At 34.8% G+C, this 14,480-nt stretch overlaps 2 protein-coding genes across 3 annotated transcripts in view; one reads left to right on the top strand and one right to left on the bottom strand.

Annotated features, from left to right (window-relative positions):
- Nucleotides 1-3,359: 3,359 nt before the first annotated feature.
- LOC123549710 (acyl-coenzyme A diphosphatase NUDT19-like) lies at nt 3,360-12,611 on the bottom strand. Its single transcript, XM_045338025.2, has 3 exons — nt 11,811-12,611; nt 9,373-9,586; nt 3,360-4,167 (listed from the first exon to the last, which is right to left on the bottom strand). The coding sequence occupies exons 1-3, from the start codon at nt 12,525-12,527 to the stop codon at nt 3,932-3,934; spliced, it is 1,167 nt and encodes a 388-aa protein (XP_045193960.1). The 5' UTR covers nt 12,528-12,611; the 3' UTR covers nt 3,360-3,931.
- The window catches only part of LOC123549709 (xaa-Pro dipeptidase-like), a 20,497-nt gene continuing 18,623 nt past the window's right edge, over nt 12,607-14,480 (top strand). For both annotated transcript variants that reach the window (XM_053545030.1, XM_053545029.1), the window contains exons 1-2: nt 12,607-12,731; nt 14,250-14,433. In XM_053545030.1, the coding sequence (XP_053401005.1) occupies nt 12,712-12,731; nt 14,250-14,433 (204 nt within the window). In that variant the 5' untranslated portion in view covers nt 12,607-12,711. The remainder of the gene's footprint in view (nt 12,732-14,249; nt 14,434-14,480) is intronic.

The following is a 14,480-nucleotide window of genomic DNA, read 5'->3' as shown; positions in this document are numbered from 1 at the left end:
AAGAGTCATATGATATGGGTAATGATGTGGAACAACAATGTTAAGTTTGAATCAAATCCATTTAGTAACAACAGAGATATGATGAAAAAGCATCAAAATTAAACAGAAATTCTAAGTAAAAAGGGGACATAATTCATGAAATATTGGTGCAAGAGTTATGGCCCTTATACCAAATGTTGTGGGTAATAATGTGGAACAATTGTTTAGTTTGAACCAGATTCCTTCAGTAATAACAGAGATATAGTAAAAATACATCAAAATTGACCTAAAATTCTAAGTAAAAATGAAATATTGGTGCCACATTTACCTTGAGTCATATGATATGAGTGATGATGTGGAACAACCATGTTAAGTTTGAATCAAATCCATTTAGTAACAACAGAGATATGATGAAAAAGCATAAAAATTAAACTGAAATTCCAAGTAAAAAGGGGACATAATTCATGAAATATTTGCACCAGAGTTATGGACATTGTGTCATATGATGAAGACAATGATGTGGATGAACTGTTTCAAATATTAATCAAACTCATTAAGTAATACCGGTAACAAAGATATTAATAGTGAAAGTGCACCAAGATTAACCTGAAATTCTAAGTAAAAAGGGGGAATAATTCATGAAATATTGGTGCAAGAGTTATGGCCCTTGTGCCAAATGCTGTGGGTAATGATGTGGAACAACTTTCATTATTTAAACCAGATTCCTCCAGCAATAACAGAGATATTGTGAAAATGCATCAAAATTAACCTTAAATTGTAAGTAAAAATAAACAAGAGGATCAGATGGTCCTAGGTTTCTCTCCTGAGAACAGCTTGATCAAATTTAATGAATATCCTGCTTAAAATGCGACCCCTTTTGCATAGGCAAGGTATTTATTTGATTTGACCAGGTGACCTAGTTTTTGACCCAACATGACCCATATTTGAACTCAACCTAGCTTTCATCAGAACAAACATTCTTATTAAATTCAATGAGGATCCACTGAAAAATGCAGCCCCTATTGCATACCCAAGGTTATTCTTTGATTTGACCAGGTGACCTAGTTTTTGACCTAACATGACCCATATTTGAACTTGACCTAAATTTCATCAAAGCAAACATTTTCATAAAATTTCATGAATATCCTGCCTAAAATGCAGCCCCTATTGAATTCGCAAAGTTTTTCTTTGATTTGACCAGGTGACCTACTTTTTGACAAAGATGACCCATATTCGAACTTGACCTAGATTTCATCAAGACAAACATTGTGACCAAATTTCATGAAGATCCAGTGTAAAATGCAGTCCCTATTGCATACACAAGGTTTTTCTTTGATTTGACCTAGCGACCTAGTTTTTGACCCCAGATTACCTATATTCAACTTGACCTAGATTTCATCAAGACAACCATTCTGACTAAATTTTATGAATATCCAGTGTAAAATGCAGCCCCTATTGAGTACACAAAGTTATTCTTTGATTTGACTGGGTTACCTAGTTTTAGACCAAAGATGACCCACATTTGAACTTGACCTAGATTACATGTAGACAAACATTCTGATCAACTTTCATGAAGATCAGGACTGGTGTAAAATGCAGTCCCTATTGCATAAACAAATTTTTTCTTTGATTTGCCTAGTGACCTAGTGTTTGACCCCAGATGACCTATATTCAAATTTGACCTAGATTTCATCAAGGCAATCATTCTGAAGAAATTTCATGAAGATCAACTGAAAAATGCGACCTAGTTTTTGACCCCAGATTACCCATATTCGAACTTGACCTAGATTTCATCAAGGCAACCATTCTGACTAAATTTTATGAATATCCAGTGTAAAATGCAGCCCCTATTGCATACACAAGGGTTTACTTTGATTTGACCAGGTGACCTAGTTTTTGACCCCAGATGACCCATATTTGTACTCCATCTAGATTTCATCAAGACAAACATTCTGATCAAATTTCTTGAAGATCCAGTGTAAAATGCAGTCCCTATTGCATACACAAGGTTTTTCTTTGATTTGACCTAGTGACCTAGTTTTTGACCCCAGATGACCCATTTTCAAACCTGACCTAGATTTTATCAAGGCAATCATTCTGACCAAATTTCATGCAGATCAATAGAAAAATACAGCCTTTATAGCATACACAAGCTAAACAGTGACAGATGACGTGAAGACAGACGACTGATGCCGGACATTGAGCAATCACAAAAACTCAACTGAGCATTGCTCAGGTGAGCTAAAAATTGGTGCCATAGTTATGAGCCTTGTGTCATATCATAATAATTATTATGTTGTGTAACAACTCTTTTAAGTTTGAATCAAATCCATTCAGTAATAAATGAGACAGAGTGAAAGTTAAGTGAGATAAATTTTAACCTGAAATTTTAAGTAAAAAGGGTTTTAATTTATAAAATATTAGCGCACGAATTATGGTTCTTGTGCCATATGTTGTGGGTGATGATGAGGAATAACTATTTAAAGTTTGAAGCAAATCAATCATGTAATTATAGAGATAAAGAGAAAATGCATCAAAACTTTGCACTTACGGTATTCTTACTGATATTATTACTAAACAAGAACCTTGAAATTCCATTCTGTAGCTTTATACGCATTTGCGAAAGAAGTTGTTTATTCAACAACTCACACTGAATACCTCTTTAATTTTGTCAGGGTTTATAGCTATAAATTCGAATTATACAGCTAAAATTTGTTTCTGGTTAACAGGAAGGGGGAGGTTTACTGGGTGGTCAGAGGTTTAGACTAGGATGTATGGTAGTACAAAAATGTACAGGTATATCCTGCAAAAATACTTTTTTTTGCCAAACAGAAGGAAGTGTGTTTATTAGGAGGGCAGCGTTTATTTATATACTTGGGTATACAGTCATATATGAATATCTTAACAACATGCCAAGTTCACTGAAAATCAATACCTTTCTGTTGTTTTGGGTAGGTCCCTTGAAAACTGTTACAGGAGTTACCCATATGGCAAAATACAGCATTTTGTAAAATTTTGAAAGTATATGCTGACAATGAACGCAAGTTCAATAATGTCTTCATATTTATATTCCAGTAAGTTTGCATGACATCCCTTAAAAGTTGTAAGAGGAGTTATCCAGACAGGGTTTTTATCAGTCTTTGGCAATATACAGAATGCTGTAAAATTTCAAAGGAGCATAACCCTCAAAGGGGATAAAATCTCAAAGGGTCATAACTCCTAGACATGCCACAGTACATTCTTTGTGCAAGTTCACTTCTGTTCATAATATATTTCTGTAAGTTCGGGCTAAAATCCTTTAAAAACTGTAGGAGGAGGAGGAGGAGGAGCTACCTGGACAAAGATTTTGGGGACAGAAATACAGTATTTTTAACTCAAAATATCACAATATAAATGTAATGCTTTACAATAAAGTATAAAATCAAACATATAAAACCATTATTTTTTCACTATGAGGTTAACACTGCTACTAACAGACAACTGTTTTACGTAATGAATAATTTAATATTTTCTAATACATAAGCAGCTGAACAAATTAATTAGATCAAAATACCAAGACAAATATCACACCATTAGAAATATCTTTACACATAACAGCATCATTTTATAGAATATGTATTAGCAAATTTGATTCTGTTTCCATTCATCCTATATTTAGATGTTTAAAAATTTGATTCTATATACATTAACAACCTGACATTCAGATGTTAGATTTTTTAATAATAGATTCTGTATCCATTCACTTAATAATTATTCAGATGTCAATTTCAATTTTGCATCTGTTTACTTAATATTCAGATGTCAGTTTTGATTCTTCATTTGTTTACTACATATTCCAATGTCAATTTCAGTTCTGTATTCTTTAACATACTGATAACAAAATCAACTCTGTATTTGTTCACTTAATATTCAGATGTCAGTCTCAATTCTGTATTGATAATGTTAATTTGATTCACAAATTAGAAACCGGTATGTTTTCCTCTGTAAAATTTACAAACAATGGACTGACTTGACCATCAGACATTTTCACGTTACATTTAAATGTCCGATCCACTCCTTTTTCACCTATAACCATCTCTGACCTGTTCATATTTGGGTACTTTTTACGTAGTTCTTCAATTGTTCCCTCCACTGTGAATTTGGGGCCCTCTCCAGTAAAATCTGGGATTTCTGGATAAAGATCATCACCTAAGACGAAAAAGGTTCGTTAATTTCTGCATAAACAGTTCCAGCATGCTTTACACATCATCTACAGTATGGCTCAAAATAAATAAAATATTTGATTAGTATATGAGCCGCGCCATGAGAAAACCAACACTGGCTTTGCGACCAGCATGGATCCAGACCAGCCTGTGCAGTCTGGTCAGGATCCATGCTGTTCCCTTTCAAAGCCTATTGGAAGTAGAGAAACTGTTAGCGAACAGCATGGATCCTGACCAGACTGCGCGGATGCGCAGGCTGGTCTGGATCCATGCTGGTCGCAAAGCCACTATGTTGGTTTTCTCATGGCACGGCTCATATATTGTATTCTCTATCAGAAATTTGTTTTACTTAATATTTTTAAATAATATTCTGAAGCAGAGCTGTTTGGAGGCAAGCATCGCTGTGCCCTCGTGATATAATTCCTTTGTATCTGAACTCCAAACAATGATTTTATTCAATGACAAATCACAAAATGAGATATATTATTTCTTAATTAAGCAAAAATTAAATCTGGTTATGGAACCTCTGCATTGCATAGCAAACCATCCAAACAAGCAAGCGTGTTGATCAATTCCAACAAGTAGCTACTGAGAAACCAGATTACATACTAAAGCTTGACAAATCAGGACACAGATGTTGAAGCGGACGTATGGATGAATGCAACAGCTCTACTTATACTTCAGGTAGAAACTCACTGAGTGGCAACAAATGATGCAATATTCTTAATTTCTGTAGAAGATTTTTATTTCTTGCATGCCAGACAAAATTTTTCCATCTTTTTGCCAGTGCTTGAAAAACTCATCTCATGATTCAATTGCTTTTATTCATGAATGAATATGTAAGTTCATATACATAGGTGCTATATTAAAACAGTGCTTAAAAATACACATTTGTTTTATTTTATTTCTTCTATTCGGACTACAGGACATTTTTACAAACTGAAATCGGCTAATATAAGGGCTCCCACCCAAAGTATTTTGAGAGGCACAAAAACACAAACAGATAACAAGAATGATATAAACATTGTATGACCCATGCCTCATGAAAATACTTGATAGAATAATATATACAGTCAAAAAAAGGCTAATTAAAAAAAAAAATAGACAAAAAGAAAAACTCCCAAGCATATGACCATGCCCACTTCATGTTGATTAAGTATACTAAGTTTCATTTAAATTTGATGGAAACCATAGAAGGAGTTGAATACACAAGGTACAGATGTAGTTGTATTGTTAAGTCCAAAAACTCAAAAAATAATATTTAGACATAATTTAAAAGTCCCCAAAAATGTGTGCATGTCACTTCAAGTTGTTGATGTATACCAAGTTTCATTTGAACTAGATAACAAGAGCTGTCACAGGAGACAGGGTGCTCGACTATTTTGATGCTGGATAGTGAAACTGGGCACATCTGAGGAAACTGGAGTTGTCACTGCAGTGTTTAATGACTCCAATGGTGGATGAAGATATTGCATAATAGCTTCAGTCTGTGTCAAAAATATTAAGTAACAAGAAACGGGGCAATGCCACGAAACCAGGTTTTCAACACTTTTCGTAAGAATAAAAAAGTATACTGAATCACAGTGCACCACTTTTAAGCACAACCCTAACCCTAACCCTATTTTTAGTAACAATGACCTTTACCTTGATCCCAGAAACCCCAAAATCAATCCCAAGCTACAACTTTATATAAGTTTTCTATACACCAAGTTTCATCATGATAGCTCATTCCTAAGTTAAGTTATTGACCGGAAACCCTTTTTCTATTTTAAGTAACAGTGACCTTGACCTTGACCCCAGAAACCCCAAAATCAAACCCAGCCTTTGTCTTGATATATGCTACATACATACCAAGTTTTATTCAAATATCTTTACCAAAACAAAAGTTACTGACCGGAAACACCAGTTTGACGCTGCCGCCCTCCCGCCCGCCCGCCAGACCAACGACATACCCCAATCTAATAACTCAGGTTTTCAACAACGTGGTTAATAAGAGAGGTAAAGATAAAGTGTATCAAAACACTATATTAGTATAATTCTAAGCAAAAAGGGGGCATAATTCATAAAATATTATGCACCTTGTGTCATATGATGTGGGTGATGATGTGGAACAACTACTTCAAGTTTGAATCAAATGCATTTCGTAATAACTGAGATATAGTGAAAATGCATCAAAGTTAACCTTAAATTCTAAGTAAAAGGAGGCATAATTCATGAACAAGAGGGTCACTGACCCGAAAGCGCTCACCTGATACAAAGCTTCAAGTGTGTTTGTATAAGTACAGAGTTAGGTTTTTTCTATGTTAGCCTATATTATATACATGACGTCACACACACTTTGAACCTAGGGCAATAATTTGAACAATTATGGTAGACATTACAAATCTGATATCACACGCCAAATATCAAGGCTCTAGCTATATTATTGATTCAGAGAAGAAAAGTGACCACGCCCCCTGGCAGCCATGTTTTTTGACGAATCGGAATAATTTGAACAATCTTGTAGAGATAGACCCTTAAATTTTCAGTGATAGTAATACATAAAATAAAGTCTAGAAATTGATTTCCAAGTCCTTGAAATAACCAAAAATGATTTCACAAATGCGAAGTTTATGATAGTTTTGTTAATATCAATAACAGAAGTTTTAATTTTTAATTTAAAGTTGTGATCCACAAAGAATGACAACTCTTGCCTTGGACTAGTACTTATAAGCAGAGATATCTATTAGTTTCCTTCCCTTGCAATTACACAATTGAGTGGAAAATGAAATCTGTTTAGACACAATATCATACTTTTTTGCACAATAAAAACATTTAGGATTTATTCATTTGTGTTTGATTTACCCCTCAGAACATGGTTCCAATGATTCTGTCAACTTACATATGGAAAAAATTAACTTTTAACAAGCCAATAATAAAATGAAGTACCTGTAAGTAAATGATAGTGCAGATAATACAGTTTTGCTTGTATCAAAATGTCACAATAGAAGCACTTTTGTAATACAGAACACCTGGTAGGATTAGTAAAGGTGCAATTATATTGATCTATATTTCCTATGCCTAAATCTTGGTAGAGCACAAGAACCATTTGTGTAAAATTATTTTAAAATCGGGCTTGCAGTTTCACACAAGTTTTCACTATATACATATAGGGAAAAGTGACCACGCCCTCTGGCAGCCATGGTTTTTGATGAATCAAAATAATTTGAACAATATTGGTAGAGGGTCACACAAGAACCATTTGTGTAAAATTATTTTAGAATCGGGCTAGCAGTTTCACACAAGAAGATTTTTAAAGTTTCCACTTACTATATACATATAGGGAAAAGTGACAATGCCCTCTGGCGGCCATGTTTTTTGACAAATCAAAATAATTTAAACAATCTTGGTAGAGGGTCACACAAGGACCATTTGTGTAAAATTATTCTAAATTCAGGCAAGCAGTTTCACACAAGAAGATTTTTAAAGTTTCCACTATATACATATAGGGAAAAAATACCACACCCTCCAGCAGCCATGTTTTTTGACGAATCGGTATAATTTGAAAAATCTTGCTAGTGGGTGACCATTTGTGTGAAATTATTTCAAAATCTGACCATCAGTTTAGGAGGAGATATTGTTTGAAGTTTTTTCTATTTTTAACTCTGGCAGCCCCTATGTGAAACCAAGGGGAACCGTTTGAACAACTTTGGTAGAGGACCACCCAAGAAACATGGCCAAGTTTCATCAAAATCCATTCATTGGTTTTGGAGGAGATGTCGTTTAAACACAAATGTTGACGACAGACGGACGACTTGATGGACAGACGCACACACGCAGGACAGATGCCAGACACAGCGTGATCACAATAGCTCACCATGAGATACCAGCTTACATTCAAAAACGTAACCAAATAGGGACACTGACGCCGACGCACAGGCGAGTCCAATAGCTCTACCTATTCTTTGAATAGTGAAGCTAAAAAGTCATTAAAAGAGTATTTTTATTTCTAGAACAGGTGACACCTTTGTTCACAGGACGTTATGAAACCTGCCGCATCACAAAACGTCACAGAAAATTATTGAAATTACGTAATTGTTACATAAGTAACCAAAGATACCATCCTGAAACTTCTACTCAGAGTCATGAAACCTTACAGGAATATTATTCAGCATTTGAAATTGTGCACTTTAGGTTTTGTTTGAGATTCCACTCAGTCAGACCAAGTTTTGATCCCTGACATAGTCAAAAATATCATATGCCTAAAGGGCCCAAAAGTTTGTGTCACTAAGTATTTGACGTAAGAGCATGAAACATTAGGGGATTTTTATGCAGTATGTGAAGTTGTACACCTGGAGTTTTTTTGCAATTTCTCTCCACAAGACCATCTAGTTGTGACTTTTGACTTAGTCAAAAATATGCATAAAGTGCCTTAAAGTTTTGCTGTACATATCTCAAGAAGTAGTTGATATTGTTTCATGAAACTTTATAGGAATGTTGTCGAGCATGTAAAGTTGTGCACCCAGGGGTTTTATTTGGGATTTACACTCCCTTTCCCCTTCCTATCCCTCCCCCTAAACCTACACCCAAAATTTACCCCACCCATACTCCTGTCTACCCCTCCTACCAAAAATTTTTTTTATTTTTTTTTTTACTCTTTCAGTTTCTTGATGATGTTTTGTAGTATCCATACTTCCCATGCCCACCACCCTGATCACTCGAACCCTCACCACTCCTCCTGAACCCAAAGTAATATGAAAGTTCACTTTGTGTTACATTGTCAACAAGTAAAATATGACTGTACAGTGCATCAATGTCCTATGGACATATATCTATTTTAAATGGAACAGGTTGCATGGCCAACCCACATGAGTTTTGGATACTGTACACACTCGATTATTTCTTGACGGATTTTCATAAAATTAATTGCATCAAAGACAGCAAAGTAAGTGCTTTCCACCGTACACAGCATCTACCATGAGTTCTCAGTACTTTTCTCAAACACTTTGCCCAACTGCTTTTCTTGGACTGTGTATATAGATAACGTCCACACTTTCACAGTTTGGCGAAGTGTTTGAGAACAATATTGAGAACTGAATCCGTCAAACAACAAAGAAATATAAGCAAAATCCTATGTGAATCTGGACATCATCCAAAAGTTTTGTGGGTTGGCCACTCTGTGGAGGGGCACTACAGAGTAGCGATACAATACCTGGATAAATAAACAATACACCATCAGTACAGTAACATGTTACTGGGAACCAGCACTGTGCTCTCAATTCTGATCTCTCCCATGCAAACTGTTTCAGTTTTTCTGCATCTGTGAAATGAAGAATTCTACCCAGCTCTACTATTTGTGGAGGTGCAAGCTGCAGTGGGTTATTTTCATCTTTATGTTTGATAAGAAATCCACTGGATGAAGTCCACTGAAATTGATTGTATAGATAAATGATTAACATATTTAAGGCGAAAATTAATTTCTCTCAAAAATCCATAAAAAGTGACTACTCTGAAAGTGACTTAGTGGTACAGACTTTTTGACATAAGGTTTTTGCAAAATATATTAAATTAATAACCAAAATATTGTGCAGAAGGAAATAAACCTTTGCAACTCTTGAAATAATGCAGAAAATGTACGTTCTTCTTGCATTTTTACCAATATCTAACTATTATTTTCACAGGATTTTGACTTTTGAAACTGTCCATTTTTATATGCCTGTTTTGGAACAACCAGACATATTATGTGATTGCATGTATGTCTACCTGTCTGACTGTCCTTCTTTCCAAGCAATCAAATGGATATTTGCTTGGTACTGTCAAAAAAATAGGTAATGGTTAACTCTATTCATTCTGTATTGCTTAGGCGTAAAAAAAAATTGTTTGTTTCCGGTATCCCGACCTAGCTACCCTAAATTTTTTACCTGACCCTGAATGTTTTTATGGCCTTGGAGACAAAAAGTTACAAAACAGCACCTTAACTTTTTATGCTTTAAACATGGTCAGTGATGTTGGCAATCAACTTACTGATGCTCTAAAGGCATAACCCCCTTATTTGTATTCATTTTTTGACACAAAAATAATTTCCAAAAGTCCCACTTAAATACTTTCAATTAGAGAAAGAGAGAGCACGAGCCCTTCAACAACTACTTTATCAAAACTGAATGTTGTATTTCCTAATTAATGGTTTGTACTTCATGATTAATGTTTTTTACTGCTTGTCTGTTTGTTTTCTCTGTGTGTGTGTCTGTGTGCATGTGTGTCCGCATATTGTCTCGTGCATGTCCGTGTTTGCGCTGCTATAGTTTCTGGAGTGTTGCTTTCCCCTTTCTCTACCCCTTACGTATTCTGCATATAATCAAAATGTATTGTTTTTGTATATCATAGCAGCAGTGACTAATCATTATGCTCACAAAATGCTTGCTCATAAAATAACACGCAGATTCACTGGCAGACTGATTGTAATGTTTTTACTAACTTATGACTTTATTTTCCTTTTCTCAGTTATAAATTCTAAAATTAATCAGAAATACATGGTACATCTTCCAACAATGTACACTGAAACGACTTGCACATGCTGGGCTCCTTCAAGCAATAAACACGGTCCCTGTCATTTTCCTTACATTTCTTGAAAGAAATTACCTTGCCTGGGTCAACATATATTGCTCTATTGCTCAAGTCTGACATGCTGTCCCTTTGAATTAATCTATTCGCTATCAAACTTGAGTTTAGCAAAAGGGTCTGACACATGTGGGTCATCTTAATATGATATAATAAATAGTCCCAAGCCACTGGGGACAAAAACATGGGTCACAATTATATATCCATTGACACATGCTTTTGTCCCCAGTGGCTTGGGACTATTTATTAATTTGTCATATTAAGGTGACCAACACGTGTCAGACCCCTTTGGAACTTAGACGTCAAAATTGTTCACACCTTTTTCTTTCAGAGTTGGCTAATACAAAATGTTCACATGTTATGACAATCACTGATATTCTTTCTGAATAATATGCCAAACTGAATATTTTTGGCCAAAATATTTAAGCTGATAATGAGATCATTAATTTTATCCATAACAGCTCAAAGAAAATGTTCTTTTTATTGGATTTAAGCAACTTCATCACAAGAAAAACTATTAAACAGGATCTTGATTTTCAGAAAAGTATGTGAGATGGAGTTTATCTTAAAGCTTATGCATACACTTTGAAATTAAAGTCATAGAAGAGTTTAGACAACATTATTTTGCAGATTATTGATAAAAGCTTGGAGATGAAGTTATTTAATCAAAATTTGTTCACATTAAATTAAGGAAATAATGATTACTCCTTATAGCTGTTTTGTAAATCCAAGATGATGATCAATCTATGAGATAATATCTATACCTGGTTATCTGAAAATGTCAGGAGTGTGCTTTTATCACACATCACAGTTCTTATGGTACTGTATATATAAATAACATGTTCAATTCATGTATGTTTGAGTCAGTAAATAGATGGCTCAAAACACTAGATAGCTCAAATACTTGCTCATGAATCGCCATAAGACTTTAAGTAATGAGTATTTTACTGTATACTCATGATTTACCATCAAGACTTTTAAAAAGTTATCTATTATTTCCAAAACAGAGATAAAGAGAATAAGTTTTAGCACCTCTAGTTCTGTAGTTTCCTTGTCACAGTGTACAGCATTCGGGATGTAGTCAAGGACACACAAATAAAAAGCTGTATCATATCTCCGTGCTGGTGACCTTCCATGCTGTCCAGGAAGAATGGGTGTAAGCCAGTTTGACCATTCGTATAGTGACCAAATATCAGGTAAAAGATTTAGCTCTTTGCACATAGAAATAAACTGCCATGCGTCATCATCGACCTTCTCCCTCCATGGTTTCAGGATTGAATCCGAGATTACTGCAGACTTTCCAGAAACAGGCTGTTCTTTCTCTGTAATTTGTTCATTTTTCACTCTGTTCAAGTCTCTGACAAGTAAAATACCTGACTCTTCAAAGGTCTCTCTTATTGCACAAATCCTGAAAGCAAGTTCACTTGGAATTTTGGAAAATTCTTCAGGTCTAGATCGGCTAAACATATGTGTACCCTTACCACCACGCTCAACAAAAGTTTGCATATTTCTAACTACATCATTGCCAGCTTTGCTGAAAAGTTCCATCCAGTCCGGGGAAAAGTCTGATTCATGGGCAACCCCTCCTGGGAAAACATGCAATTTTGGCATGAACTTGGATTTGCCACTTCTTTTCAACATCAATATCTCAAAATTTGTAGTCTGGAATGATGTGACAGCTGGTGACCTGGTTTTAGCGACTAAAAGCAGTGTTGCCGCTTCCCTCCAATGCTTAAGAACGTGTGACATCTTTGTTAAAGCCTTGAATCTTAGTTTACAGCAATTTCCATCTAATTCTTGAACTCCATTTGATCATACCGCTAGACGCTTTTAAATGTGAAGAAATAATAAGCGTCGCTTAGACGTTGATTGAATATTTGACAGCAGGCCAAAGTCTACTTTCACTTTCAGAAAACGTATTTTCTCATAAAATATGGCTTCAGGTAGAGTCGAGTAAGCGATTCAATTTATTTTCCATTTAAGGTCATAGTTTACATGTAAATGTTCATACATGAGGTTATGACATTGTGTAAATATCATTATTTACGCGAAAGTGTAGTAGTTTCTGGATAGAGCATAAAAATAATCATTTCCTGAATCTTAGAATTGAAATGCCCCAAATGGCTTAACATAATGAATGACACCTATACATACCAGAATCAATGTATTTTGTTTATGCTTGGGTGTTGCTTGGATCAAGATTCTGTTACTTTTTCTTGAAATTGATTGGAATTGAAATTGAAAACTTAATTGGTACCTACGTACTGTACAGCCGATTAGTGAGTTCCAGATCACTAAGGGCTATAATTTGTTATTGAGCTTTGAAAATATATTTTTAAAACACATTTTTGCACAGGGAGAAAGGAAAATCCTTTTGCTTTTAAATCACCACATTTGGTTTGAAAATGCAAAGTAAATGATTATACTGTAGGAGCAACAGTGGTGTCACCACTTTGGTCAGTTACTGATCATTTTGGTCTATCTCAGATCATTTTAGAATAAAACTAAAATGCACTGGGACACCTGTGAAATAATAATTGTTTTCTCTCATCCGACCAAGTCATTACGCATTGACAAGTTGGAAATATTAAAATATTTTCTTGTTTAAAAATAATGTCTCAATTGTGTTGTGTCCCTGTTGTGTGAGTTCCGGATCACATAGATTGTCAAAAACACGAATTTTCTTCAATTCCAGCGATCTGTAAAAGTTATATTTTGGTGTGTTATTTCCCTCATTGAAGCAAATATTCATGCTAAGAACTAAATGATTATCTTCGTCATATAAGTGTAAACAGTGCTGTGATCCAGAACCCCCCATGATCCGGAACTGACAAATCAACTGTATATTTATAGATCTCTGGATACATTCAAAACCAAACATGATAATCAACATTAGTTGTAACATTACATCCCCTGCCATATTAATATTTGGTTATTCATTCATGTCCTGTATGTAAATATTGGTACACTACCAGGTCCTGTGTCCAGGATATATTTGGGTGACATAGTATTACATCAGTTGAGGCATAGAAAAAAAAAGTTTGTTTCCGGTATCCCAACCTACCCTAAATTCTTGGCCAAGTCCTAAATGTTTTTATGGCCTTGGAGAAATTTTTTTTCAACTTTTCAACCAAAAATTGCAAAACTGCAATTTTTATGCTTTAAACATGGTCCGAGATGTTAGAAATCAACTTACTGATGCTTTAAAGGCATAACCCCCCTTATATGTATTCATTTTTTGACACGAAAATAATTGCCAAAAAGTCGCACTTAATAAAAAAAACATCACCCCCCCCACCCCCCAAAAAAATTTACCGACCTACCTACCCTAATTTTTTTGAGCATGTTACTGGAAACAAATATTTTTTTATTAGGCTGTTGTTTTTATTATGACTGATCAAATGTCAACATACAAGCACATCATACACCAGTGCAGTTAAAATTTAAAACTTTAATATTTTTTTTGTCTAGGCCGGCATATTGCAGAGGCAGCCATACATTGGTTGTTTCCATGGCAATGTTTAAACAGAACAGACAGAGACTGTGTGAAAGACTCCACAAAAATAATAAAGTTCCAAAAGGAGCCGTCATTTTGTTACAAGGAGGAGAAGCGGACACTAGATATTGTTCTGATCATGAACCATTATTCAGACAGGTAAATAACAAATGCTACATTTTCTCTATTATTTATATAAACATAAT

This window comes from Mercenaria mercenaria, chromosome 6 (genome assembly GCF_021730395.1).
Source record: "Mercenaria mercenaria strain notata chromosome 6, MADL_Memer_1, whole genome shotgun sequence".
Taxonomy (NCBI): domain Eukaryota; kingdom Metazoa; phylum Mollusca; class Bivalvia; order Venerida; family Veneridae; genus Mercenaria; species Mercenaria mercenaria.
The sequence above is the reverse complement of the archived record's forward strand: the minus strand, read 5'-3'. Positions and strand labels throughout refer to the sequence as shown.